General features: G+C 35.8%; 1 protein-coding gene across 2 annotated transcripts in view; it reads right to left on the reverse strand.

Annotated features, from left to right (window-relative positions):
* The window catches only part of LOC108611514 (uncharacterized), a 179,707-nt gene that overhangs the window by 71,386 nt on the left and 82,425 nt on the right, over positions 1-25,896 (reverse strand). For both annotated transcript variants that reach the window (XM_089465035.1, XM_089465036.1), the window contains exons 4-5: positions 7,726-7,794; positions 126-1,462 (exon numbers count right to left, since the gene is read on the reverse strand). In XM_089465035.1, coding sequence (XP_089321161.1) covers positions 126-824 — 699 coding nt within the window. In that variant the 5' untranslated portion in view covers positions 825-1,462; positions 7,726-7,794. The remainder of the gene's footprint in view (positions 1-125; positions 1,463-7,725; positions 7,795-25,896) is intronic.

Below are 25,896 nucleotides of genomic sequence, written 5' to 3' on the forward strand. Positions count from 1 at the left end.
ATATATATATATATATATATATATATTGAGTAGGGCCTCTCTCAGTTGGGACACGCGCAGCACGTGCCTGGCACTCGGGCTGCTCATGATTCCAATTACATAAACATAAGCATTTGCCTGCTTACCTGCGATTCGGCTGTGCCCTGGCTGCCGCCGACTCCTCCGCCGACTCCTCCGCCGACTCCTCCGCCAATAGAAGTCAGTGATAATTTACGATTACGTTCGCGCTCCAGTCTCATGAGTATCTGTGCGTTTTGCTCACAGGTGTAGGTGTGCGTCTTGCGGCGTCGCTCCAAACTGTACTCGTACAGCGGACGCGCTGCGTCCGGCTGCAGTTGCGCCTCGTCGCCGGCATCGCAGCTGCAGAGCGACTGATTGCTGCGGCCCTTGGCCCGCTTCAGCGAGCCACGATGCGAACTGCTGATGGAGGCAACGCGTTCGCTTACATAATCCGAGAAGGTGACCACATTGTGATTGCCGTTCATATTATTGTTCGCCTCGTAGGCATTGGCCGGCCGCAGCGCTGGTCCAACAGGTGCCACGCCCGATTTTCGCTTAGAGGGCGAGACATAGTAAATGTCATGCTCATCGAACTCTATGTTGCGCTGCTGCTGCTGCTGCTGTTGCTGTTGCTGTTGGTGCAGCGCTGTGGTGGCAGTGGCTGTGCTGCTGCTGGTGGTGCTGGCCACGCTGTTGCCGCCGCTGCTCAAGCTGCAGCCGGCCAAATCGGCCAGCGAGCGCTGCAGCAGCATCGGATGTGGCACACGTTCGCCGCGCAGCGAATGCTGCTTATGCAGTGATTCCAAGCGTCTCAGCTCCGTCATTTCAGTGCAAGAATCTCTCTCACTCTTTAGGTTAATATCTATAATGTGCTTTCTCTAAGCTACTCTTGCCTTTCTCTCTCTCTCTCTCTCTCTCTCTCTCTCTCTCTCTCTCTCGAGGTCTTTCTATTCCAGCTTGCTGCTGCTCATCTTAGGGCTTATTGTCATCACTTGGCTGAGCTTAGCTGCCTGAGTCATGTTATATTCATGGCCCACTCACTCGCATTAGCATAACACTTTGTCTGCCTTGACATACATATATACGTGTGCGTGTATATATTGTTGGTGGATTTTTTAATTTTAAATGTGCCTGCCGAACTGGCAGCTAGCTAAGCCGGCTAACGATTTCCTTATGTCAATATAGCAAATTTTCAATCGGCTTTTGCCAAACCGTCCAACTGTTTCGATTCCCTTCCAGCTTCAGCTAAGCCAGCTTCCTGTTACCAGCTGCTGCTCCAGTAGATGGCCCTGCTGACAGCAGTGTGTGTAGCGTCGTCTCATTGGCAGCCGCTTAGCAATTCGATTTGCCAAGGATTTTGCCTCCTTCCACGCTGTCCTGCTGCGCCCTTATTCTTTCAGTTCTTTTAGGCTGTTTGCTCTGTTAATAGACTCGTCTTTCGCACTGGCTGCGCTTCTAATAACTGCAAAAAGAGAGAAGCGAAATTTTTGGTCTGCTTTAGAATTGAGTGGCAGAATAAATGTTTGTTGTGCTCCTTTCGGATTTTCATTGTGTGCCTTATGGCCGTACAAACAGGATAAACTCAAGTGTGTGTAACATGTCTGTATGTGTGTGAGTGGGTGGGTGTATTTATTTATATATTTTTTCTCGCCTAATTGGTTTTTGGTTACGCCTAAGCCGTTAATTTGCAATGAAATTAAATCTTTAGCTTTGAGTGAAGTCTTAGGATTTTGTATAAAAAATAACGAAAAGAACATATAAATAGAAGAGAATAATTGATTGTAATTTGACTTAGATGATGGAAGTATATCATTACTAATTTAATATATCGCAGTCTGGCTCTTAAAAAAAAAACACGGAAAATATATTTTTAAAAAAGAAAAGAAATAAGCTTAGCATGAATTATGAGAATGATTACGATAAATTATTAAAAAATATATAATAATCTGCGAAAACCAAATTTTAATATTTTAGTTTTTATGTTTAATGAAAAAATGTTAATATATTCTATTTAAAAATTTATTTAAAAATTTAAAAGCAAACATATTATTAATTTAGCTCAATTTTAGTGTTTTTTTAATGATATTTCATTCATTTGCTTATATTATTATTATTATTTTTTTTTTTTTTTGCTTTTTTTTTTTTGTACTAAGCTCACAAAATAATATTCAAATTTAATATCAACTTTAATGACACATTAAACACATGAAGAGTAAAAACAAATTTAATCCATCTAGGAAATAAAACAAAATTAAATTATATTTAATATACATTATAAATTTATAAAGGAGGGAATTTAAATTAATGAGTTTATATATCTCCCTTTTAATTCTCTAAACAGAATTTCATTAAGAAAGTTCATATAAAGAAGTTAACAAAAATTCATTCAAAATATTTTATTTATAGAATCATAAAGATATTTGTTCAAAATTCAAACTTTCCAAAAGTTTTAGCCCAGCTTTTCTTGCAAATTGTTGTAAGTGCTATAATCGGCAAATACTTTACAAAATTGCTAACACATACACTCTCACCCACGTACACATTTATATACACTGAAGTCAAACTGTTGTCAACTATTTGAAGTGCCCCCTTAAAAACTTGACGCTTTGCAACACTGCAAAAGAATTAACTCATTACATGGGCTCATTAAGCTATAGCTAAAGTTGATTAAGGCCTTGAAAAAACTTTTTGCTCAGGAATGTCTCAGTGCCTGTCAGTGCTGCCTGTCAAGGGGGCGTGGTTGGCGACAGTGCAGACAGACACAAGTCTGACAACTTGAAGTGCCACTCGAAATATGCCCAAGACAAAATGTTTGTTGTTGTCGTCGGGCGGAAAGTAAAAGTTGCCGTGGCAAACTTCTTAAAAATACTTAAGAGGCGATAAATATCGCAAAGCGCACACACATACATATAAGTATATATATATAGGTATATATATATGTATATACACATACACAAACACACACATGATACGCTTAGGGGTTGGCAAATGTTTTGACTCTTCAAACTTTTGCTCAAGTTGCCTATTTGTTACACTTCATGTTGTTTGCTTGTCGCTGTGGTTGTTCCTTGATCGGGGGGCGTTCGCTTGCCACGCCCATACTCAATACGACAAATTTGGCATTGTTTTCATTGCTCCAGCTCTATTGCCTCTCAGCATATTATATTTTAACGTTATTATTACGCTGCACAAAGTTGGCAATTTTGTTACTGGCTTTAAGCTAATTCCTTTAGATTCTCATCCAAACTTTACAGCCCAGGCAGCTGCCTCAATTATATATATTTGAAATGGTTGTTGTTGCTTTTATTGTTGCTGTTCTTGTTGTTGTTGCTTATTAAAAACTTGCTAACGTTTGTGCAAAATGCTTTGCCATCAAATGCTGCAAATGTTTGCCTCAGCAAATGGCGTCTCAATTTTTGCTTTCAAATCATGGCTAGAAAAAGTCAAAAACTTGTGGCAGGCGGTAACTGACTGTGCAATACTCTGTTGGCAGCATGAGAGTGGAATGTGAAAAGTATATTGAGATGGATTCCTTAGATAATGAAAATATATAATATTTTCGTGCCTAGCCCCTGAGATCTTTGTCTCTCGGGCTCTATGCTCTAGGCCCTAGGCTCTGACATCCCCTGGTTCAGCACTATCTTTAACGATCTTCCTCAGAAATTTCTTAAGATTTTGTTTTTTATCCAAGTCCCATGTCCAACTAAGCTCTCACTTATGCTTCTAGCCCGCCGTGCCTCAACTTTACATTTTATATAAAATCAATATACACTCTTTCAATTACAGTGTATAAAAGAGGCTCATGAAAATTCGCACAAAATTCACATAAATTCCGATGAATTTGTCTGTCAATCAATAAAGGTAACAACCAAAGCACACGCGATTCCGTTGTATGCTTTCTCGAAATTAAAAACAGAAATACTAAAGAATGTGGTAAATAAAGCGAAACTTACAGATATCCTGCAATAAAAGTAAGATGTAAAAAAAAAAAAAAAAAAAAAAAAAAATACAATAAATAAATAAATATAAGACTGTATATATTAAGTATACGTCATATATACATGTATAAATATGAGAAACTGAGTATTTTAAAATGTCAACAAACTCTCTTTAAAGGCAACTCATGCCAGCCCATCTATTTTATACAGGGTATAGAGGCTTGTGGTGCCGCTCCAAGCATCTATAATCAATAAAAAGTTGCAGCTGACAGCTGTTGACAGGCGCAGGCCGAGTCTTGGAGCCGTCTGACTTAGTCTGGCTTTGACGCACGCACTTCTAATAATAATAATAAAAATACATGCTTTTTCTGGCTTGGATTTTTATTTGGCAACTCTTAAAAGCGCATAAAATTTTCAAATATAAAACAGCAAAATAAAGAGAAAATAAAGAGAAGTAAAAAGAAATAGAATATAAATATATTTTTGTGCACGTCATGTGGGCAAAGTTTATGTTGCGCCTAGTTTATTGCTGCACTAATTTGGATTAATTAATTTTGGCATTGATTTTGCACACAAGCTGGCGAAATGTACGCTGGGGTCAGGTTCAAAAGGGTTTTATGTGTCAGGTCATAAAGTCTAAGTGGGCGCAGTGTATTACAAAAGAGTCGCGTGGTGAAGGACGTTGGCGGCCCACGCAAATGAAAATCTAATTTAGAGCAACACGCACACAAAGAAACCCCAAGCAGAGAGGAAATGATGAAGGAAAGAAAAAGGTGGCGGGGCGGGGAGGGAGGGGTGACCGTTAAGAGGGTTAGCTTCGGCTGCGTCGCATACACAAATGATACATGAGCTCATGGCAGCAGTAAAAGCTTCGGTTTGCCTTTCATTTGCGTTTAAAGACCCAAAAAGACTTCCGCCTGCAGCGGCCTACAAATTAACATGGCCCCAATCTGTGATTCTCCCTATGTGTGTGCGCGTGTGTGGGTGTGAGTGCGTGTGTGTCCCGGCGAGCGCATGAATTATGACGAAGCCAGCTGCAGACTTAATGGAAAAAGCTCCAGCACAGGCTCGGTCGGAGCCCAAGCGCACGCAAGGCGTAAATTAGAAAAAAGTAAATTTCCTATAGCATACTTATTTGGGCGCGCACGCTGCGTATGTGTAATAAGTTGTTGGTGTACGCCACCAGGCTTTCCAGCCCCACACACACCAAATTGGACACGATCCCTGGCTCTGGATTTGCTTAGAAACTTCGCAGGGCCCCCACGAATTTCTTCTTCTCAGGGCACTTTTAATTTTTGACACGTTCCGCGGGATAGCGAAACAAGAAGAGAATAAAACACGTGTTCTTTGACATTGAGCAAAACAGACAAGGCCTAGCAACTGGCAAATACAACACAGCAAAGATATATGTATCTATATATAAATATGTATATACATTTCGTATGTATGTATGTGCTTTATATATATTTTAAAATTCCAGTAGGCAGCGCGTATAATGAGTTTTCTGGTCGTAAATACATTCGCCAGCCCGTAGATATGCGTACACTCGCTTATAGAAGTATACGCCCATAGGTGGGCTATAAAATTTGTTTAACACCAATGCGCCGCACGCACTCACACCAATCAAATTTATTTCATTATATATGTACATGCACATATATGTATGTATATACAAAAAATAAAATAAAAAGTAAATATATATTTTCTTATACTGCTGTGAGTTTTATGGCAAAGCAGCAAATTAATGAAATTTTTGCAATAAATCATTGGGAAAACGAATAAAAACGAACAGCATATATATGTTTATAGATATTTACATATATATATATATATAATATATAAATGTAAGAAAAATAACGAGCATAAAAGAAGTAAAAAATTATTAAATAAATATAAAGGAAGTACATAAATAAACAAAATTTAAATATGACAAAATTAATGCAAAATTTGAGCCTTAAAAAATTATTGACTATTACTTCGTTGAATAATGGAATTTGTTGATATTTTTCCACATTGAATAATACATAAATTATAAAAAAAAAGTAATTATATTATATCTCCTACATGTTTATATAACCCTTAAATTAAATTGTTCCTACAGATTCATGTGTATATTATATAGCTTGGATTTTTGATATATTAATTAAATTGGAGAATTTAAATATTTATTTATTTGTTCTAAAAATAAGCATAAAATATCTGTGTAAGAATCTCTAAGGAAAGTTATAAATTGTGTAGACTCGTATAGTCAAGTCAATTTAATTGCGATGACTACATTTTTATTTACAATATTATGTTACAATAGCAATCATTTATTTTAAAAATCCTTCATCAAGAGCTTTAAAATTCTCGTGCCTGATTTTGTTTCATTCAACCCCTACAGGTCCTCTCGCATTCCTCTTCATAATTTAGCAATCAAACCCCTAAATAAGCAAAAAATCAATTTCTACAAAATGCCTCGTAAAATACCTTAAGAAATACTTTACAACAATTATCTGCCATAAATTTTCTAATAATTCTTTTGCCTTGAACATATTTTCAGCCATTGCACACACTTTCCGAATTCCTTTATATGTATTTTGCCAAAACATTCTCGCACTTATTTAACCAAACAGTCAAACATAAGCCAGGACAGACGCCAGACACATTCCAAAACTCTTATGCCCAATGCCATTCCTATTCCCATTCCCATTGCCATTCCCACTCCCATTGCAATTTCAATTCCTAGTCCGAAAATCCATTCGCAAGTCATATTTTTTGGTCACCAAGTGCGTTGACTGCACTTTTGGTGGGCGCGCATAAAACTTTCGCTGCGTCCCGTGTCCCAGCAACCACCACAGTCTCTAGGCGCCACTGAAAACAGTGAACTGCGGCAAAGTGGAACTAGTTCTGGAATATATACCAAAACTCTGTCTTCCTCTTTCTCTCTCTCTGTCTCGCTCAGTCTCTTTCTTTGTACTCGCTGGTAATTCCGCTTGCATCCGTTTCTAAAAAGTTGTGACCAAATTCAAGTGGCTGCAGCCAAAGGCTTTTAGCTGACTTAACACCAGCGTGGAGCACATACACTCAAATATATAGTGCCATCTCCCTCTGCCGCCGGTTCCAGCCCTTAGTTGCCTCATAAAGCTCGAGCTTAAGCATGTCGGTCCAAAAAAGGGTTTCCGGCTTTGACTTTGGCCAAAAAATTTGCACAAAAAGCGCCCACATGAAAATTGTGCGTATTTCTGTGTGTGTGTGTATGGGTGGGTGTATGGGTGGTTGAGTGGGTCAAAAACACAAGTTAACAATGGCGCTCTCGTGACTTTAAATAAAGAAATAACTTGTGCATAGTTCAAGTCAAACAATGCGCGACGCAGCGCCAAGAATTTAACATGGATACGCTTTTATATATTGCTCTATGGCTACGGTGTGGGCGTGGCCGTTGCCGTTGCCTTTCTAACAATGCGCGGCAGGTTTTGTACTAGTTTTGCATTTTTATTTCTTCTCTATTTAAGTCTTAACTCCATCCCACTCTATCTCGCTCTCTTTTGGCTCGAATATTCCTTTTTTTTTTTTTTTTTTTTTTTTTTTTTTTTGACAGGCAGCGCCAAAAGTTTAGCACTTAATATTTTCTCTATTTCTTGGCTTGTGTCTTTGGCTTCATGCGATGGCCTTATTGGCCAGAGACGTTAACGCTGGCTGGCTATAAAACATTGTTGTTCTTCATCTTTAGCCCATCTCCTTCTTCTTCTTCATCTTATTTATGGCTGCCACGCATTTTAGCTGCATTTCTGACTTATTTACGTACCTTGTACTTCCGCTATAGTTGCCTTCCGTGCCACGCATTTGTTTTTGCACCCAGCCAAAGGAAAACGTACTGCAATAGAGAAAGCATAATATATTTTTAATAAAGAGTTTCCAGTAATGGATGGTGAATCGGAGTAGAAGTCTGTGTGTATTCGTGTGTAACTGTGTGTGTCCTGTGTGTGTATGTGTGTGTGTGTGTGCATGAGCGCGTGTTTTTTTCTGGTAGTTGCTTTATAAATATTATGCCAGCTGCAATTTCACATTTAAATTTTAAATATTGTATATATTCAGGGAGCCAGAGTTAAAAAAAAAGACAAATATATATATAACAATATTTTTCCTTACTCAAAAAGCACGAGGTCTTATATATACTTTTTGCTTTTGGTTTTGTTTTTGACTATGAAAAATTTTTTAATTTGATATTTCTTTCTATAAATGTATTTTAATAATATTAAGTATAATGATTATGATGTGTAAGCAGATTTTATTTAAAATTCTTTGTGAAGTTGTCGTCTTCATAATTGAGTAAAATTTCATAAATTTAAATAATGCATTCTTTATAGAAATTACAATTAATATATATAAAATGAAATTATAACTATTACACACTTTAACATATGATAATAATTAAAAAACTTTTCTGATTAAAAATTTATATTTATTTATTTATTTGTATTTTTTCTGTTCCGTTTAATAAATGTTTTTCTATGACCAACAGTTGTATATTTTTTATTTATTTATTTATTTTCGTAAATTAATAATTTTATAGTATTCGGTTCTTATTTCCATAACCATATTGGCCAGCTTTTCACCTTTGTAGTTATATGACAAAAAATAATACATCAAATCAATAAAATATTTTTAATAAATGTATTTGCCATTGAACAAATTCTTAAGCTCCAAGCAAACATTTTCTATTAATTAAAATATTTGTTAAGCATTTAATCATCCAACTAACAGAATAAAATTATTTATTTATGTCTTATATTCTATTTCCTCTGCCAATGACTTGAACAATCTTCAATTAAGCTGCATTATCATAGATATATTTTTGCATAATTTAGCATCAAACATTACCAGATGCAGACACCCACACACACACACACATACATACACAACCAGAGACACAAGCATTTGTACGAATGCAATGCAATGCGGGTTCAACACATTGTCATAACTAACACAAACTTATTTATCCCCGGGGTCCGATTTATATTACTTCCCCGTTAGCCATGTGGCAGTGTGCTTTGCCCCCTTCCCCCTCCCGGCATTTGGCCCGGCCTGGTCCATTTTCAACAAATAGAGAATGCACAGTCGTTCTGTCGTAGGTTACAACTCCAAGGTCTGCGCTGTAAATTTATCAGTGTCAAAAATAATAGCGCGCCCGTTTTCGCTTTTAATAATTTCCCTCGGCAACGAGCCGAGTGCGAGCATTTGGAGCGGAAATTGCTGCTCGAGCAACGAGAAACGGCAATAGTAGAACAAGTCAGAGTGCTCGGATATTTCTTGCATGATGGACCAATGGATTCTCAGTGAGTTGTTGTTGTAGTGCATTAAATATATTACATTTATAATAATATAGATATAGAAATATTCCAATAATATATAAGCTTGGGACTGCAGTATAGAAAAGTAGTGGGAATACGATATGAACTCATTAAAATAGGACAAATATATAAATCATTTAAAATCTTAAGAAAAATCTAAGGAACTGTTGGAAAAGCTGTTATATCAGTAAAAATTAAAATCATTTTTAAAATTCATAGAAGACGACAAAAATTTAGTAATATAATGTAACATATATGTAAATATAAATGATAATAATAGTTGATAATAATATATATGTAAAATTATGACATAACAGAATCGGCTGATTACGGTCCTCTTAGGCCATCTTTCAACTATATTGCATACAATTATTTAAAAAATTATTACGTAAATTTTATAATATATTTACTTTTATTTAAATTGTAATATAAAATATTTTTGATAATTTTTTCGCAGTAAAATTTTTAACAAATCAAAAAATAATGTTATACGTCCATCATGTCTGTCACTTGCTTTGCTTTGCTATTTACAGGGTATATTAATGTCAGCCAGCGACATCAGTTGGGCATTAGAACAATGGTTCTGCCTTAGTGCATGCGCTGCAGGACAGAGCCACACCACATGCCACCTACACACACGCACACACTGAAGCACTTACACACACACACACACCGGCACTCAGGCAAACATTTACCCACACATGCATACATACATATCTGGTATATTTGTTCTTTGGTGTGCCATCTAAATAATTTTAGTTAAGACTTGGTCGCGTCGCCTCGCCTGCTGGGGTAATGGAATTTGTGCAGCCCAATTTGGGCTAAGGGAAACACAACTCGAAATTTCCGCTTGTCGGCCGCGCAGCTTTCACATTTACCACATTTTCCACATTTGCGTTACGATTTAGAGTATATCATTTGTTAGCTTTTGCCAGCGTCAACATCAAAAGCCATCAATTATTTAATTAAAGTCGGCTTTGTGTGCCAACCCAAATAAAAAACGTCTGTTTGATATTTGTTTGATTACGTCACAAAAACTTAATGTAATTACTTTAGTTTTCATTTCTTTTTTGTATTTTGTTTAAATAATTTGAATGTCGTCAAATTACTTTTGACATTTGCACAAATGGAATGCCATAAATTATTCCACATAAAACTAATTGCAAACTTAAACAAAAATTCGTTTTCAATTTAATTTGAGCGCGAAAAGTTCATATTTTATGCAAGAGGCCTAAACTATTGCTAGACAAATACAAAAGAAAAAAAAAAAATAAATAATATATATATATATATATATATATATATATATATATATATATATTATTCCGTTGATTTTTTCATTGATTGGATTGCCTGAGCCACTCTGACAAACCTTTTCACTTTTCAGAATTTTTTTAATATTTCAAATGTTTATATATATATATATATATATATATATATATATATATATATATATATATATATATATATATATATATTTTTTTTTTTTTTTTTTTTTTTTCTTCTCACGATTTGAGCCTACCACAATATCAAGTGACCGGGTGGAGGAGACTTTCCATTAGGATTTCAGTGCCCTGCAGTTGTGCCCATTAAACTGAAACTTTGTACATAAATTCAAGACCTCGCGCTCAGACTGTACAGGCTGACATCGATAAGATGGTCCCCTAAGTTGCGAGCGAGCGCACATAATAATAAATAAAATATGCAGCCAACTTTTTCTTCATTTCGCTCCTTTTTTTTTTTTGTTTGCTTTCTTTAAGCTATTGACTAAATACTTTGGCAAATTCATAAATTGAGGCACATCATAATAGCATAAATATTTAGGAGATCCAAAGATGCAAAGCAACGCGAAATTGCTAAGCAAAATGCCCAAGAAAATTGAGTTGAAAACTTTGGCCTCCTTATTCATCGCTGTTCTACTTTTTTTCTTCGTTTTCTTTTTCAGCTCTCTTTGGGTTTACTGCACGAGTTCGTCAACTTTATTGACTTGATTTTTAGCGCATACAGCAAAACGTGGAAGTGAGAGGGAGCGTGCAGAAAGAGAGGGAGTATGAGACGGACGAATCACTTTGTAAATATATAAAATTATTAGAATTGAAAATAATTTGTTGCTGCCTTGAGGCAGTATTAATTTGCGATTATATATTAAGAAATTTGAAAATTAATTAAAAAAATTTAATAAAAAAAAAAATTATTATTTAAATAAATCTCTGAATACCTAAGCTGTTTACATTATAAATTCAGCCCTCAATCAAATTTTCCATGACTCTCAAACAAAAACTACTCCATTTTTTGCTTATCTCTCAAACTACAGGGTATATTATCAGCCTTAAAACATACATCAGTCGGGCAGTTGTTTTGTGTGGCACGCTTGCTTATTCATGAGCATTCATCAAAGCCCACTTAATGCCCCATATTGGCAGGGTCTAAACAGTTTGGACCACAACTCCGACACGGCACACAAACTTAGATATTTGGTAATGTCATGTTATAATCCACATTGATATTAAATGGCCACAAACAGTCAGATACAACTTCACGGCATTCATATGCCCAGCCCCGCACTGAGACAATTAGGGCGTATGCCTGGGCGTGGCACATTGGAAAACATGTCTCGGTCGAGTCAGGTCGAGTGGAGTAGAGTCCATTATCACACGCCCCACCAAAACAAAAAAAAAAATGGCCATTAGACTTTAATAAGCCAATAAGTTTGCGCTCAGGTGCCTTACGTCCTGGCAGCGTCCTGGCTGCCATTCAAAAAGGCACTGCATTAATATTTATGCGCGTATTACGCTTGATTGTGCCATAGGCGCGTTGCCGAGCTGCCGTGCTCCGAGTTGGTAGGCCAGGCCATGCGTGCGTTATAAATAAAATTAAATGTGTATCAGTTAGGCTGAATTTGGTTCAAGGAGCAAGGCGAAGGCGTCGATAAGTCCACTCGGCCAGCGGCTAATGAGATTCCACTCCTTGGCCTGCTTCTTAGCGGGTTAATGATGCGTCCGTTAGCATTTAATGCGCTGATGTACTTTACAGCGATGTGATTATCCCCTGAATGTGAGACAGAGAGAGTGCCCCTGTGGCATGGCTGATGTCATTGAGAGTGTGAGCGAGTGGGTGGGGGAGTGACTGCGGGTGGGTCGATGGGCTGGCAGGTGCAGCCAGTCTAACCTTCACGCCTTGCCCATGTGATTTGTGGTTATTATCAGGAAAATTGTTTGCCAAACTTTGAAACATTGTGCTTATCTACCGCTGAATAAACAAGTCATTAAATATTGCCCAACTGGAAGATTGTATAGATATGTGCCCTGATCTATGTTGAGAAAATTCTGACGATATCTTAGCCGTACTACTAATTGCTCACTTCGTTTCTTAACGATTTAATTAAAGCATAGGCAATTTGAGCTTTTCAATTGATATATGTAATATATATATCATAACATGTAAAAAACAACCTAACCGGTCTAATTTTGTTAATAAAGAATTTAGCTAAAAAACATTATAAATATAAATAAATAAATAAATAAAAATAATATATAATTTAAATTAAATATTAAATACAAAAAATAGCAAAAATAATATGTATTTCATATAAAAGCAAAAAAGCATAAAAGCAAAAAAGAGAATTATTAATTATTAGGGACTTATCTACTTATAGAAATTCGTATAATAAAAAAAATAAATTGTTTAAAATAATTAGTATTTCATAAAAGGCAAATAAGAGAATAATTAATTATTAGGGATTTATCTACTTATTAAAAATCTTTTAATTAAAAAAATAAATTTTAAAAATAATTAATATTTCATAAAAAGCAAAAAAAGAGAATAATTAATTATTAGGGACTTATCTACTTATAAAAATTCTTTTAATTAAAATAATAAATTTAAAAAAAATGAACTAATTTTTATTTACTTTATATAACTTTTAGTATACTTGTTCTGGATTAGTAGATAAAATGTATACTATATAAGCTTCTCTTACATGTGTTTTCAGGAATCACGAGCTAAACTACAACACAGTAAAATAAATAAAAATGTTTACAAATTCGATCAAATTGACTAGCTAAAACTTGACCGAGTTTCACCTGTATGTAAAAAGCACACACTAAGCTCCTCACGAACTTAATACAAATACACTTCTGCTCAATCAGTTTATGTGAACATACTTCGCTTAATTTTTTAAGCTCTGCGCAGCGCTTGCAACTGAAAATCACGTTCTTCGTTCATATTGAACTAATTTATTTATCGCAAATTTGGAGCCAATCATTAAGCTATGTATTTTATTTAGAAAATTTAAGTAAACTCTTTGCTGTTGGCGCCCCTCGAGGGATATCCTTATCAAGGAATGTTTTCGTGTAACATGCACGCGAATGAAATAAAAATAATGAGCAGGGATATACTGGAAATTTGTAGGGAGTGGCTACAGCTAAGAGAGCATAGGGCAACGTGGCTGCTGCTGCTGCTGTTGCTGTTGCCTGTCACAGGCAGCAGGAGCAACAGCTACAACAACAACAGCAACAATACGAGGAATTAACTCGCATGCTTGGCATAATAAACATAACGGCCCAGGATTCATCTTTGCAGCGTCTTTTCTCTCGCGTTTACTGTATCTTATTTTGTTGATTTTTTTCATTGCTCCTCCTTTTCTGTTTGTGTTGTTGGCGGCTGCTCCTTTGACTGGATTTATTTGAGCTGCTTTTGCGCTGGCTGCTCGCATGCAGAGAAATTCTAGTATGTCGCCTTGGGGCGCGATACTCTGCTTGTACATGTTAAGAAAATGGCAAAAACTTGTAGCCTTTACGACTCGACTCGACTCGAAGAGTACCAAAAATAAGAAAAGGAAAAATCGAAACCAAACCAAACCAAACCCAACTGACTGCATGAGCTGATGGCTGGTTGCACGGCCAACAAGCTCGCAATTAGTAGAGCGTTGCCTGCTCAAAAGGCTTTGCCGGCTGCTCCCAACTAATTGAGTGGCTGTGCGATGCTGTGGGCGACGCGGCGTATGAGCGATGCCTTCGTTTGCCTTGCCTTGGCCTGCCTTAAGCCTAACAAATTAAATTGTTGTATTGGGTTAGCCACTTAATGTGCCACACAATTTCGTCGTCTTCATATTTTTCTTTGTTGTTGTGTTTGTTGTTGTGCCTCAATCGGTGGCTGTAAAACAGCTAATATGATGTCTGGCCAAGATTTCACTTTATTAATATGAGGGAAAAGCCAATTATTTTTGGGGGCAATCAAAAATTCAGATAAAAGTCTGTCGTCTGGCGGCTAATCTGACTCTGCCATCACGTGGGTTAGGTTGCAAATTTAATTAAGAAAGAAGCAAAAATGTGTTTTGGCTAATCAAGCCCAACAGCAAAAGTTTTAATGAAAAATAAAATACTCATATACAAAAGTATACAGCTTACAGATATGGAATCCAAATCGATGGAAATGTATCACATTTCACCTACACAAAATCCGCAGCACTCAGAGTACATTCCTTAGGCGCGTGAGCTATACAATACTGAGCCTACGCAAAAAAAAAGTATACGACCTTGCTGCGAGACATACATATATAAATATCAGTCCCATCAAAAGGAACCTGTCTGCGCCAGTCCAACTGGATTCGGAATAAACGCTTTTGCTTAGCCAAAATTAAATTGAAGTCTGCTTAACTTTCATCATTCGCATATTAAGCGCAGTTAGAAAACTAGAAAAACGAGCTCTGTGGAAATAATTGTAATGAGCGTAATATCTCCCTGTCTTTAGCAGCAGTAAAATTTTAACCTTACATCTCAAAGCATTTATTAATTATATCTTTACAAACTCTACTTCCAGCCTTAAATGATTGTCTGAAGCGTCCGCCACAGATGCAGCTGCCCAAGACTCAAGAGAATACTATGGTTATATTTACTCAGCTTACTTTGAGTACCGTGAGATATGTATAATTTTCATCTCCATATGGAAAAAATCCCTCACCTCAGCAAGACTTTACCTCAGTACAAAGCTTTTGCAAATGAAAAATGAAAATCAGTGGGTAAAATGATTTTTTAAAATCATATTTCTATATGCCATATTCTATAGACTTAAGAAATTGGCTAGCAATTACTTCGCTGGTAACAATTACTTACATAAATTTTAATACATATGTGAATATCTATATTAATCTATCAGCTCCGTCATCTAACCAGTTTTAGCATTAAATTATGGAATATAATAAATGAAAATCTGTACCTTTCACAGGAGTTTGCCCCGTGTCCACAGCAGGGCATTCAATCAACGCCAGAAAAAGTCAACTTTAGTTTTGGCTGATATGAAATAACCTCCATTATTCATGCCACACACACTCCCTCTGTCTCTCTCACAGTCTCTTTTGCTTGCTGTCTCTTTTCATCTATCACTCATTTTGAATTACACGAAAAAAAGAGAAAAACTTTCTGCTCAGTTGCCCTGTGGCTTTCAAAGAAAAAATAAAAAAGAAAACGAAAAGGTTTTTTTATTTTTATTTTTATTTTTATTTTGCTGAAGTTTGGGTTTACGCGTCTGTCTGAGTGTCTCACTGTCGCATTGTTGCCATTTGCTCTGCTCTTTGTGTCTGTCTGGCAGCCATTTTGGCAAACCCAACAAACACACACAGCGAGAGAGAGAGAGAGAGAGAGAGAGAGAACTGCCACTTACGCGCTCTTGGCATGCTCATAAAATTTTATGATTTCGATCAAGTCGAGTGCGGAAATTATTAAGAGTCGAATCTGTTTCAACATCCTCTGTCGCACACTCTATAGGCACGGCTGCCTATATGGATGTGTGTGTGTGTGTTACAAAATTTCATATGACAGCTGCCAGAGGGCTAAGTGCAAGCCAGCCTCAAAGGCAAGAAGCGATTGTGTGGAACAGAGAGCGAGCTGTAGAGCGAAGAGCCCACGCACAAGCACAAAAACTTCAATGGCCTACATTGCCAGACACTCTGCATGTGAAGTGCCCGCCATTTTAATTTATATTGTAGCAGTGTTAAAGTTCAAATATAATAAAAGAAAAACATCGCATATGCCGCTTCGTTGGCTCATTTCACTTATTTTGCTCTCTTCTTTCTCATTCATGTTGCCTTCCCGTTTCATCTGTGTGTGTGTGCTTTTTTTTTTTTTTGCTGCCTGGAACTTTAAAGTGCGTTTTATCTTTTGGCAGGTGGCGCCCCCGTTCACTATGCGGCGCTGGGGCATTTTTCTCGCCAACTTTGCCAATGGCCAATTTCTTAGTGCTGCCAGTTTTTATGAACAAGTCGGCAATGAAATTTCCGTTTCCTGTGGCCGCCATTTCATTTACCAAACGCTTTTACTTACGTGAAATGTTTCGGCCCAGTTACATTTTGTTGCCATTGTTGTTGAGTTCGCACTACGATATAGACTATATATGAAGTGTGTGATATGCTGTTTTGTCATTTGTGTCATTTGTGATGACATATATCTATTGCCTCGTTTCTTTGCGAAGTAAAGTGAGATAATTGAAAAGTAATGCGGAGTGAGGCTGTGAAGTAAGAATGGCCCCAAGTTAGAGTAGTAGCAAAAGAAACCAGTTTCATCTATGGCATTATTAAAAAGGATGCCTTGGCCTTAGTAAAATCAAATAAGAGTCGTCCAAATTTGTTAGATATTGACTTGACTTTGTTTATTAGAAATTTCGTTTTATTAGGCTGAAGACTAGTGGAAAATGAAATTTCAATTAAACAGTAATTATTACATATATTTTGTATAGCTTTTAATTTCATGTTTAATCCACATATATGCCATTTATGATGATATAGTACATCATTTATAGGGAGGCGTTGTCTTTGGTAACAGTGCTTTGCGCATAAATATCAATTCGGTATGACTCGGTAGAATATTTGCCTTGTCACTGAAGGTAGTACAGGCTTGAGTGATCTTTTATTTACTTGTTCATTGCTTTTTTTTTTTTTTTTTTTTTTTTTTTTTTTTTTTTTTGTGAAATATAAACATCAACAAGTCTTGAGTATAGAGTTTGTAGACTGTATAGTCTTTTTTAAATCAATAAAATTAGTCTTTTATATAGTCTTTTTTAAATCAATAAAATTAGAAAAATATTTTTTAACTGTTCATATACACGTTTGTAATAGAGCAGGAAATATTATCTCTATTTTCACTCTATATTTATACAGCGTATAGATAATACGCTCTTTTGTCCTACAAGCCTCAACATACTCCAATACGCCATCCATATCCATATCTCTTCGCATCCAGCATACCCCATCAATTCTCCTTTGCTTTTCAATTTTCATATAATTCACATTAAGCCTAGATTAACTAATATGTGATAATTAAATAATATGACGAGCACTTCCATATTTTTAAATATGCTATAAGCTCATTATAAGCCATAAATAAAACTTTCCCATATCGCTCAATCACTATCAATAATAATCTGTTTAAATTCGCCACAACTTTAAGTGAGTTTGTGTATATATGTCTGTATGTAGGGGCTCACATAGAGCTAACTGGCCTTAAATTAGGCTTGCCATTCGGGCATGAAGCCCATTAAATCCAATTAGCGGTGGCAATTTTAAAGTGTCGCCTGGATTTGCCAGGCGCTGCCATCAAAAGGACATAAATAACTTTCGTTCGGTTTGCGCATGCATGAATCCCGGGCAGCTGCTCGATTCAAACAGGCGAGCAACTGAGGCTTTAAAAATAGCAAAAGCGTTTCAAAAGGAGTGAGTAAACCAAAAAAGTGGAACAAGTTGTGACCGCTTCACGGCTTTGTGTTGGTTTTTGCTCAACCCCCAGAGTTCAGCCTTGCACTCCCCTTCCCCTCTTATCTGATGACCCGATACGCAACGCAAAGCCGACCCATAAATTTTGTGCGTGCCTTTAACGAGCGGCTGTTTACCCCGGCTCACCTGGCCTGTGGCCCGAATATTTAGTAAAATGACCGCAAAGTTATACATGTATATACATACATATATATATGTATAAATATTTGTATATTTTATATTTATATAAAAAACATTTTCAAACAAACACGAGAAAATACCCCACGTACACTCACACACACACACACACACACATACACTGTGCAAAAAGTTTGCAGATAAGCATTGGAGCAGCTGTAAAAAGCGCATAAACATGCGTGTCGGGTCAGTTTGAACAAGTGGCTGAAAGTGGAGTTGACTCGCTGGCTGGCACCAAAAGTTGATAGCTTAGAACCATCTCCACCTACCACTCACCTCTGATAGCCTTGTGATGTGTGCACTTTTCCCTCACTGCTGCTGTTGTTGTTGTTGTTGTTGTTGTTGTTGTTGTTGTTGTTGTTGTCGTGCTACTTTGAAGGTACTTAGGACGTTTTGAATTTTTTATGAGCATTTTTCCTTGGTCATAATGTACAGAACGAATATTGAAATAAATGTGAGAGCTTTACTTTGTCTCGCTGTATACGTAAGAGTGTGCGTGTATGCGTGTGCTTGTTTATAGCTATGACTTTATATTTTTACAAAGATTTGCATATCAACGTGTTTTGTTGATGCTTTTGATCGAATTTTAATTTGTTTTCTTTTATATATGTATATATATATATATATATATATATATATATATATATATATATTTTCTTTTTATAAAGACTTTGAGGACAAAACATTTTGCTTGAGTCTGTTTAGAAAATTTGAATTTCTTGTCGGAATTATGTTAAAGGAAATATAAAAAGAACGTCCATAAAATCACAACGTGAAATATAGATAAGGGTACGCTTAATTATATATAATATATAATTATAAAAATAAATATAATTATAACAAGTAAGAACGTTGCAGTCGGGCGATACCGATTGCAGAAGACTCATTCACAGCCCAAACGCTGTCAACCAGAGTATATAGTGCAATTTTCAAGTCTAGTGCGCAACAAAAAACAGGGCATGATCCCATTTAAAATGGGAAAATCATCGATAGCTATTGCTATGATCATTGCATAATTGCATTCAAATTACATGCATATGTATATAATTTATACAACTTTGACTTTTAATAATATACATGTATTTATATCCATATATTGGATACCGGCTTCAAGCTAGCAGCAGATCAGCGCGATTTTACTATACATGTGCACACACTCATCGTCTATTCTATGCGTACAGACAGAAGCGCGCCTTTTCTCACATTCTTAGAATTTCGATTGATTTCTGGACTTTCTAGCCGTTACTGTAGTTTTGTCTGATGACGCTCTCTTATTAAGCTATTCTATTTTAGCAGCTGAGTGCTCGAGCAAAGCAATGGCGCGGGTGCTAAGGGCGACGCAAGTAACGTTAGAGTAGGGAGGTTCGAACCTCTACTATGTTTTTTTTTTTTTTTTCATACATTTTTCGTTTTTTATAAAATAGATATTTTATTGGGAAGGTGCGAGCTTGACTGAATGGCACTTAATACTTTTCATTTTCTTAGTCGAATAATTTTATAAGTTTAAATTTGTTTCTTCTTAAATAGCCCTCAAATACATATATGCAAATACATACATATGTATATATGTAAGTCTGCACGCATAGCATCAAGCATTCCAGCCTTATACACGCGCTCATTTGTATGTGTGTATGTATGCACACATAAATGCGTACTCTAGCATATTCTAAGAATCTCGTTGCGATTGATTTGTCTTTGCATTGTTTTTGAATTTCCAGCCACCACTCTGGCTTTTCTTTGCTATGTGGCGTCATAACAATAATGTGATTTCGTTTTAACTTCTATTGATCGAAACGACGCGGTGGTGCTGTAGGCTGAAGCGCCGACGACCATTATTTTAGCTATTTTGACAAACATGCTGTTTGGGTTGGGTGCGAGTTCAAATCCCGCGGAAAACACTTTTTTGTAAATTGCAAATTTTTGTTATTTTAGCTTCTTTTAAATTTTTTTAAATTCATAAAAATGTTTCCTTTTGTATTATGAATATCTATTAAGCTTATTTATATGTACAAATGCATAAATAGATGGCTGACGCATATAAATGTCGCGATACGGGCACTGTAAATGCCGATTGCCACGCCCCTAGTGGCCGTCGACTCCCCAATTTTAGCCAGTTCTTAGAACGAGTAACCGGTTACCTAAATGCAAAATTTGAATTCTTACGCTCAAAAAATGTGAAAATTACAGGGTATTTTTCGATATGCCACGCCCCTAAAGAGGCTTAAAAATTATTTTTGGGGCATCGATAGAGGAGGCTACCAGTAACTTAACTATCCAAATTTGAAGCTTCTAGCTCTTAAATTGTAGGAGATATAAACTTTTGCGGTTTGCCACGCCCCCTATGGGCGGACATATATCTACCATAGCTCGTTGGACTTGGGTGATCAACCCGCGTATATATACCAAATTTCAGATCTCTAGCATCAATAGTGCCTAAAATATAGCAGAATTCGAAAAATCACTATATCTTCAGGTCCGATTTGCCACGCCCCTAAGGGACGTAGATATATAATTTTTTCACCCATCTTCATAGAATTAAAACATTAGCTTACATGCAAAATTTCAGCATTCTAGGTTTATAACTTTAGGAGATACAGTTTTGTCCGATTTGCCACGCCCCTAATGGGCGGAGATATATCCGCCATAGCTTGTGATCTTGGGTGGCTGGCGCGGACCTACATACCAAATTTCAGCTTTCTAGCTCTTCAACAAACATGATTTCTGGTATATCGGAAAATGCATTTTCCGATTTGCCACGCCCCTAGTGGGCGGATCGGGAAAATTTTAACACTTTATAAATCGGAGATATACACGAGTATGTGTTCCAAATTTCAAGTCTCTAGCTTCAATAGCGCCGAAATAGATTGCGTTCATACGGACAGACGGACAGACGGACAGACGGACGGACAGCAAGACGGACATTGCACAAAACCAATATACTCATTTCACTTTCGTGAATGAGTCTAAAAATAGTTTTATTGAATTTACCATACGATCTTCGATCAATGCTATGATCTTACTTTCAAAAAGTCATTCTTATATATTTAAAAAATTTTTAAAATGGATTCTGATAGTTTTAAAACATTTTTACATACTAATTTCCCAATTTAATTATTTATTCATTTATTTATTTTTTATTTATTTATTTATTTTTTATTTATTTATTTTTTTATTTTTTATTTACTTATTATTATTTTATTTACTTATTATTATTATTATTTATTTCTTTTTATTTACTGCTGTTTTATTTTTTAATTTTTAACAATTTTTTTTTTTTTTTACTAATATGTATTACAAATATTTGGTTTGTTTTTATATATTTATATATCATTTTTTATATGTATTTCATATTAAAAAAGAATGCGTCTTGATTCGTATATAATTGGATAATATATATTTTGCTTTTTTTTTTACATGTCATATATAATATGTAAAAATTCTTCACGCCTTCATCTACTATACATCTTATTTATAGAGCATCTATAATTCACTCATCTGCCTTTAGATTTAATATTTTGATTAATTGAATTGTTTATCGTTGCTGTTGCTACCTTCAGCACCTGCTGGCACCTCTGCTGTTTATATTTGGAGAGTGCGGCTAATGTTTGGCTGGCTAATGTTTACCTGTCATGTTTATAATACTCACTTTTATTATATTAATAATGTTTGGCTTTTGGCTTATGAGTTTTTAAAGTACATGCAATATTGATTGGATTTGCGGTCAGCATTTTGTTTGGGCTCGCTCGATGTTAAAGCTAGCTGCGTGTACATTATAAAATAATTTTTGGTTCGCTTCGTCTGTGTATGTAAATTTGGCAGTAGGTATTAAAAATTTGATATGAAAATATTGTAGGGAATAGCCACGAGAGTTAGGTAAATGTAAATACCTGTTATCTTAACTAACAGCAGAGGCAGACTAAGCTTAATTGGAGTAAAAGTTGATGTTGAAGTGGAAAGAAGATGTCGGGCTTGAAAAGTATTATGAAAGCTCTTACTAGGTGCTTAAGTTGTGCTATATAATATGATTATTATAATATGATTATTATGTAAATTTATTTAATTATGTATTTAACAAATAATACAATTCACAATTGCATTTTCCCTTGTAAATCTTTTTTAATCCTTTGGATATTTTATTTTTTCAGCATCTGCTTATACTCATTTAATTTGATTTAACTTTTAATTTAATGATCAACGACATTTTATTTCATTTATATTTATTATATATAAAATTATATTGTCATATTCTTGCTGCTTGTCATAAAATTCTCGGTTGGCCCTTCAATCCTCATAATTGCCGCGAAATTCTATTAATGGATATTGCAAGCCATAAACAAAAATGTAATATTATTACATTTTTTTCTACGTTATTTTCTTTTTTTTATATTATAATCATTTTGCTGCTGTTGTTGTTGTTGTTATTGTGGCAGCCTTTGAGTTATGCATTGTTTCGCACATTTGGCGTTCCGATTTATTTTGTGGCTCTCATAAATTTAGCCTCGCGACGCGCATCGTCTGCTCGAGCCTGGCGGCCCGTGGCAGCACTCTGTCACGTGTTGCATGTAGCACGCACATGCACACACACACACACACACACACAGACAGACACACGCATACTTGTTGGCACGCGGTTTTTGCCATACAGCAGTTGGAATATTATTCATTTTTATTATATTTTGTCGCCTTAACGACCATAAATTGCATTAAAAATGCTGTCATTGAATACGGCCTCAGATGTTAATGGAGGTGCAGGTGCAGGCAGCACCGAAAGGCTGCTTACAGTGAAGCATACATACATACATATTCGATATGTACATATATATGTGCGTAATAATTCTTGTAATAAACTTTATTTATATTTTATGGATTGTAAATCGTTTAAAATTGTAAAGCCTTCTCGTAATTAGTTTAAATATGTATGATAAATATTTCTCAATATTATTTTTCAAAAATGGCTGTAAAATAAAATATTGAATATTTTTTTTAAAGTAGCTTTATTTGCCAGATCCGCATTAAAATTATTCAAAGGAGCTCAAAGCTGGAGCAAATTTCAATATGGTAACCAGAAACCAAACAGTCCATTAACAACTTAGAAGCTATTGAGCTCATTTGACAAGAGCAAATCATGTCATATATATTTATAATACCGCACACTTCAAGTGAGAATTTGCAGAAATATTTTCATTCGATAGCTTGTTAAAAGAAATCATTTCAACATATTTTTAAAGTGTTTTCAAAACCCATAAAATATAAAATGGGTTTATTCTCTCACATCAATAATATCTGAAAAAAAAAGAAAAAAATAGAGATGTGTAAAAAGCCTTGCGGACTATTAATAACTCGTGGTTAAAGTATATTTAATAAAAAAAACACACACACACACAAATTTTTAAGTCAATTTTAATTTATGATATATCAAATAATAAAGCTGAATATTTCTGATCCATATAATTTTTTCTTTTTCCATACAATTGTAAATATTAAAAAAAAAAACTCAGTCAATATCTACTGTACTACTGCCAGGTTTTATTTACTTTTTTATAAATATGCAGTAAAAAGTATTTTGAGGTAGCTTTTTCATATATTTTTGACGGGCGGTGCCATCAAAGAAAAACAAATGAAAGCGTATGTGGAAAAAATCCAAAAATTAAATAAAGCTATATTCAAATTTTCCAGCGTGTCGCATTTGGCGGGACTTTTACTTTTTCTTTTACAACCAAGTCACATAGCCGAACAATTTTTTTTATGGCTAATGGCTTTTCACGCAGCTGAATTGAATATGCAAAATGCGAAACTGACAACCTAATGCAAAACTTTGACTTTCGTCTGAAAGCAAGCGGCAAATTTTTGAAAATGTATTCTAAGCCAAATGGCAAAAAAAGTTGGCACGGAAACTCAACCGCAGAAAGGCTCAAATCAAAACGAAGGGGGGATACCAAGGGTCTAAATAAAAAAATAAGGCCAAAGAAATGTGTAACTTAACCCGCATCAAGAATTTGTCACGATTTGTAGTCAACGTCCTCGTCCTCGTCGTCGACGTCGACGCCGACGTCGACGTTGTCATGCGGCATGAAAAATGACCAAGCTGCCACAGTGCGTATACGTAATGTGCGCTATATCTGCGCGTCTTGTTCTTTGATAAGTGTATGGCTAGATTTGGCTACCTACCCAACCCAGCCATTCCCACCCTCCCACTGTTGCCCTCTCTCTCTCCCACTCTGTCTCTCTTTCTCTTTCTCTCCCTCTGTCGGTCTGTCTCTTTCTGTGTCGCTCTCCTGCCACATCAGCTTCGGAGCACTTCACGCTTTCAGCTAACCCAACAGCGAACTGCTTCACACATCGTTTGTCACATTGTTCGCAAGGATTTTTCGTGAGCTCCAAATATACGTCCTTACAAATAGTGTCAGCTATTGTGTGCGTGTGTGTGTGTGTGTGAGTATGTCTGCTGTTGCTGTTGTTATTGTCGATGCCATTACTATTTGCTATTGTCATTGTTGTTTTGCTTTTTGTTGTTAATATTTGTTGTAATTTTTCATCTCATGTTGTGTGAAGTTTTCTTTCATTTTTTTTTCACACCGTCTGATGTTTGCTTTTTGCCCATTAGCAAAGCTCTCTCTCTCTCTGTGTGTGTGTGTGTGTGCTTGGGGGCGTGCCATGTGTAATCAATTTTCAAGCCATTTGTGTGAGCCAAACTACCTGCATAGATAGTTAGTTTGTTTGCGGCCCAGGTGTGCCAGGTGCTCGGATGATATGAAGAGCAAGAATCTTTTGACTTGTGATTCGCAAACACTTAAAAGCAAACTTTGTGGCAAGCTAAGTAGGAATAAGCTCGAAAATGTCATAGCTAAAGGCCGTAGCAACAGTTGAATAAAGGCACATCTGGATATAGATTAGACAGAGATTGGATAGAGATTGGTCAGAGATTGGTTAGAGATTGCATAGAGATACCTTTAGCTAAGTAAATATTTAGCCAAAGTCAAGATTTCAATTTGTTTAAAACGAGCTCAGAGCCAAGAGTTTTTATATACTGCTGTTGCATAATAATATAATTTATGCTCATACAAATAATTCTTTGACTTTAAATAGAATCAGAACAAAAAGAGCTGCAATTGGACTACATGAAAATTGAAAATATTTTCTGCTTTACTTTTCATCCAATCTCTAGCTTGTTAAGCAAATAGAAGAAAAGTTTTTACAATTGAATAGTTTTCACAATTAAATAAAAAAAAAAAAAAAAGAAAAGTTTTCACCAACTGATTCACACAACTAATGCCAATCTAAAATCTCAATTATCTGCACAAAAAAGGGGAAAAAAGAAAACTTAAGCTGCAAATATAACAAATTCAATTACATGGCAAAGTTGCAGCACAGAACTTTGCGCTGATTAAATTCAGAAAGGCAAAAGGATAAAAGACCTCAATATGCGTGCGTGTGTGTGTGTGTGAAGAGAAATTAAAATGGCTATAAGCAGTGCGCATATATTTCATGGCGCACAGTGCGTATGATTGACATTAAAACATTAATTATGCAAAGCGCAGACTGACACTGAGACAGACAGGGGTCATGAGACAGAGACAGAGATAGAGATAGATAGACTGTTAGACAGCGGAAGCAACTTTTCAGCCATGTTGAGTGCTTTGTGAGTGCATTTGAGTGCTAAAACAAGACAAAAAAAAAAACAAAA

Source organism: Drosophila arizonae, chromosome 3, assembly GCF_054131065.1.
Source record: "Drosophila arizonae isolate 15081-1271.41 chromosome 3, UAZ_ARI_1.0, whole genome shotgun sequence".
Lineage (NCBI taxonomy): Eukaryota > Metazoa > Arthropoda > Insecta > Diptera > Drosophilidae > Drosophila > Drosophila arizonae.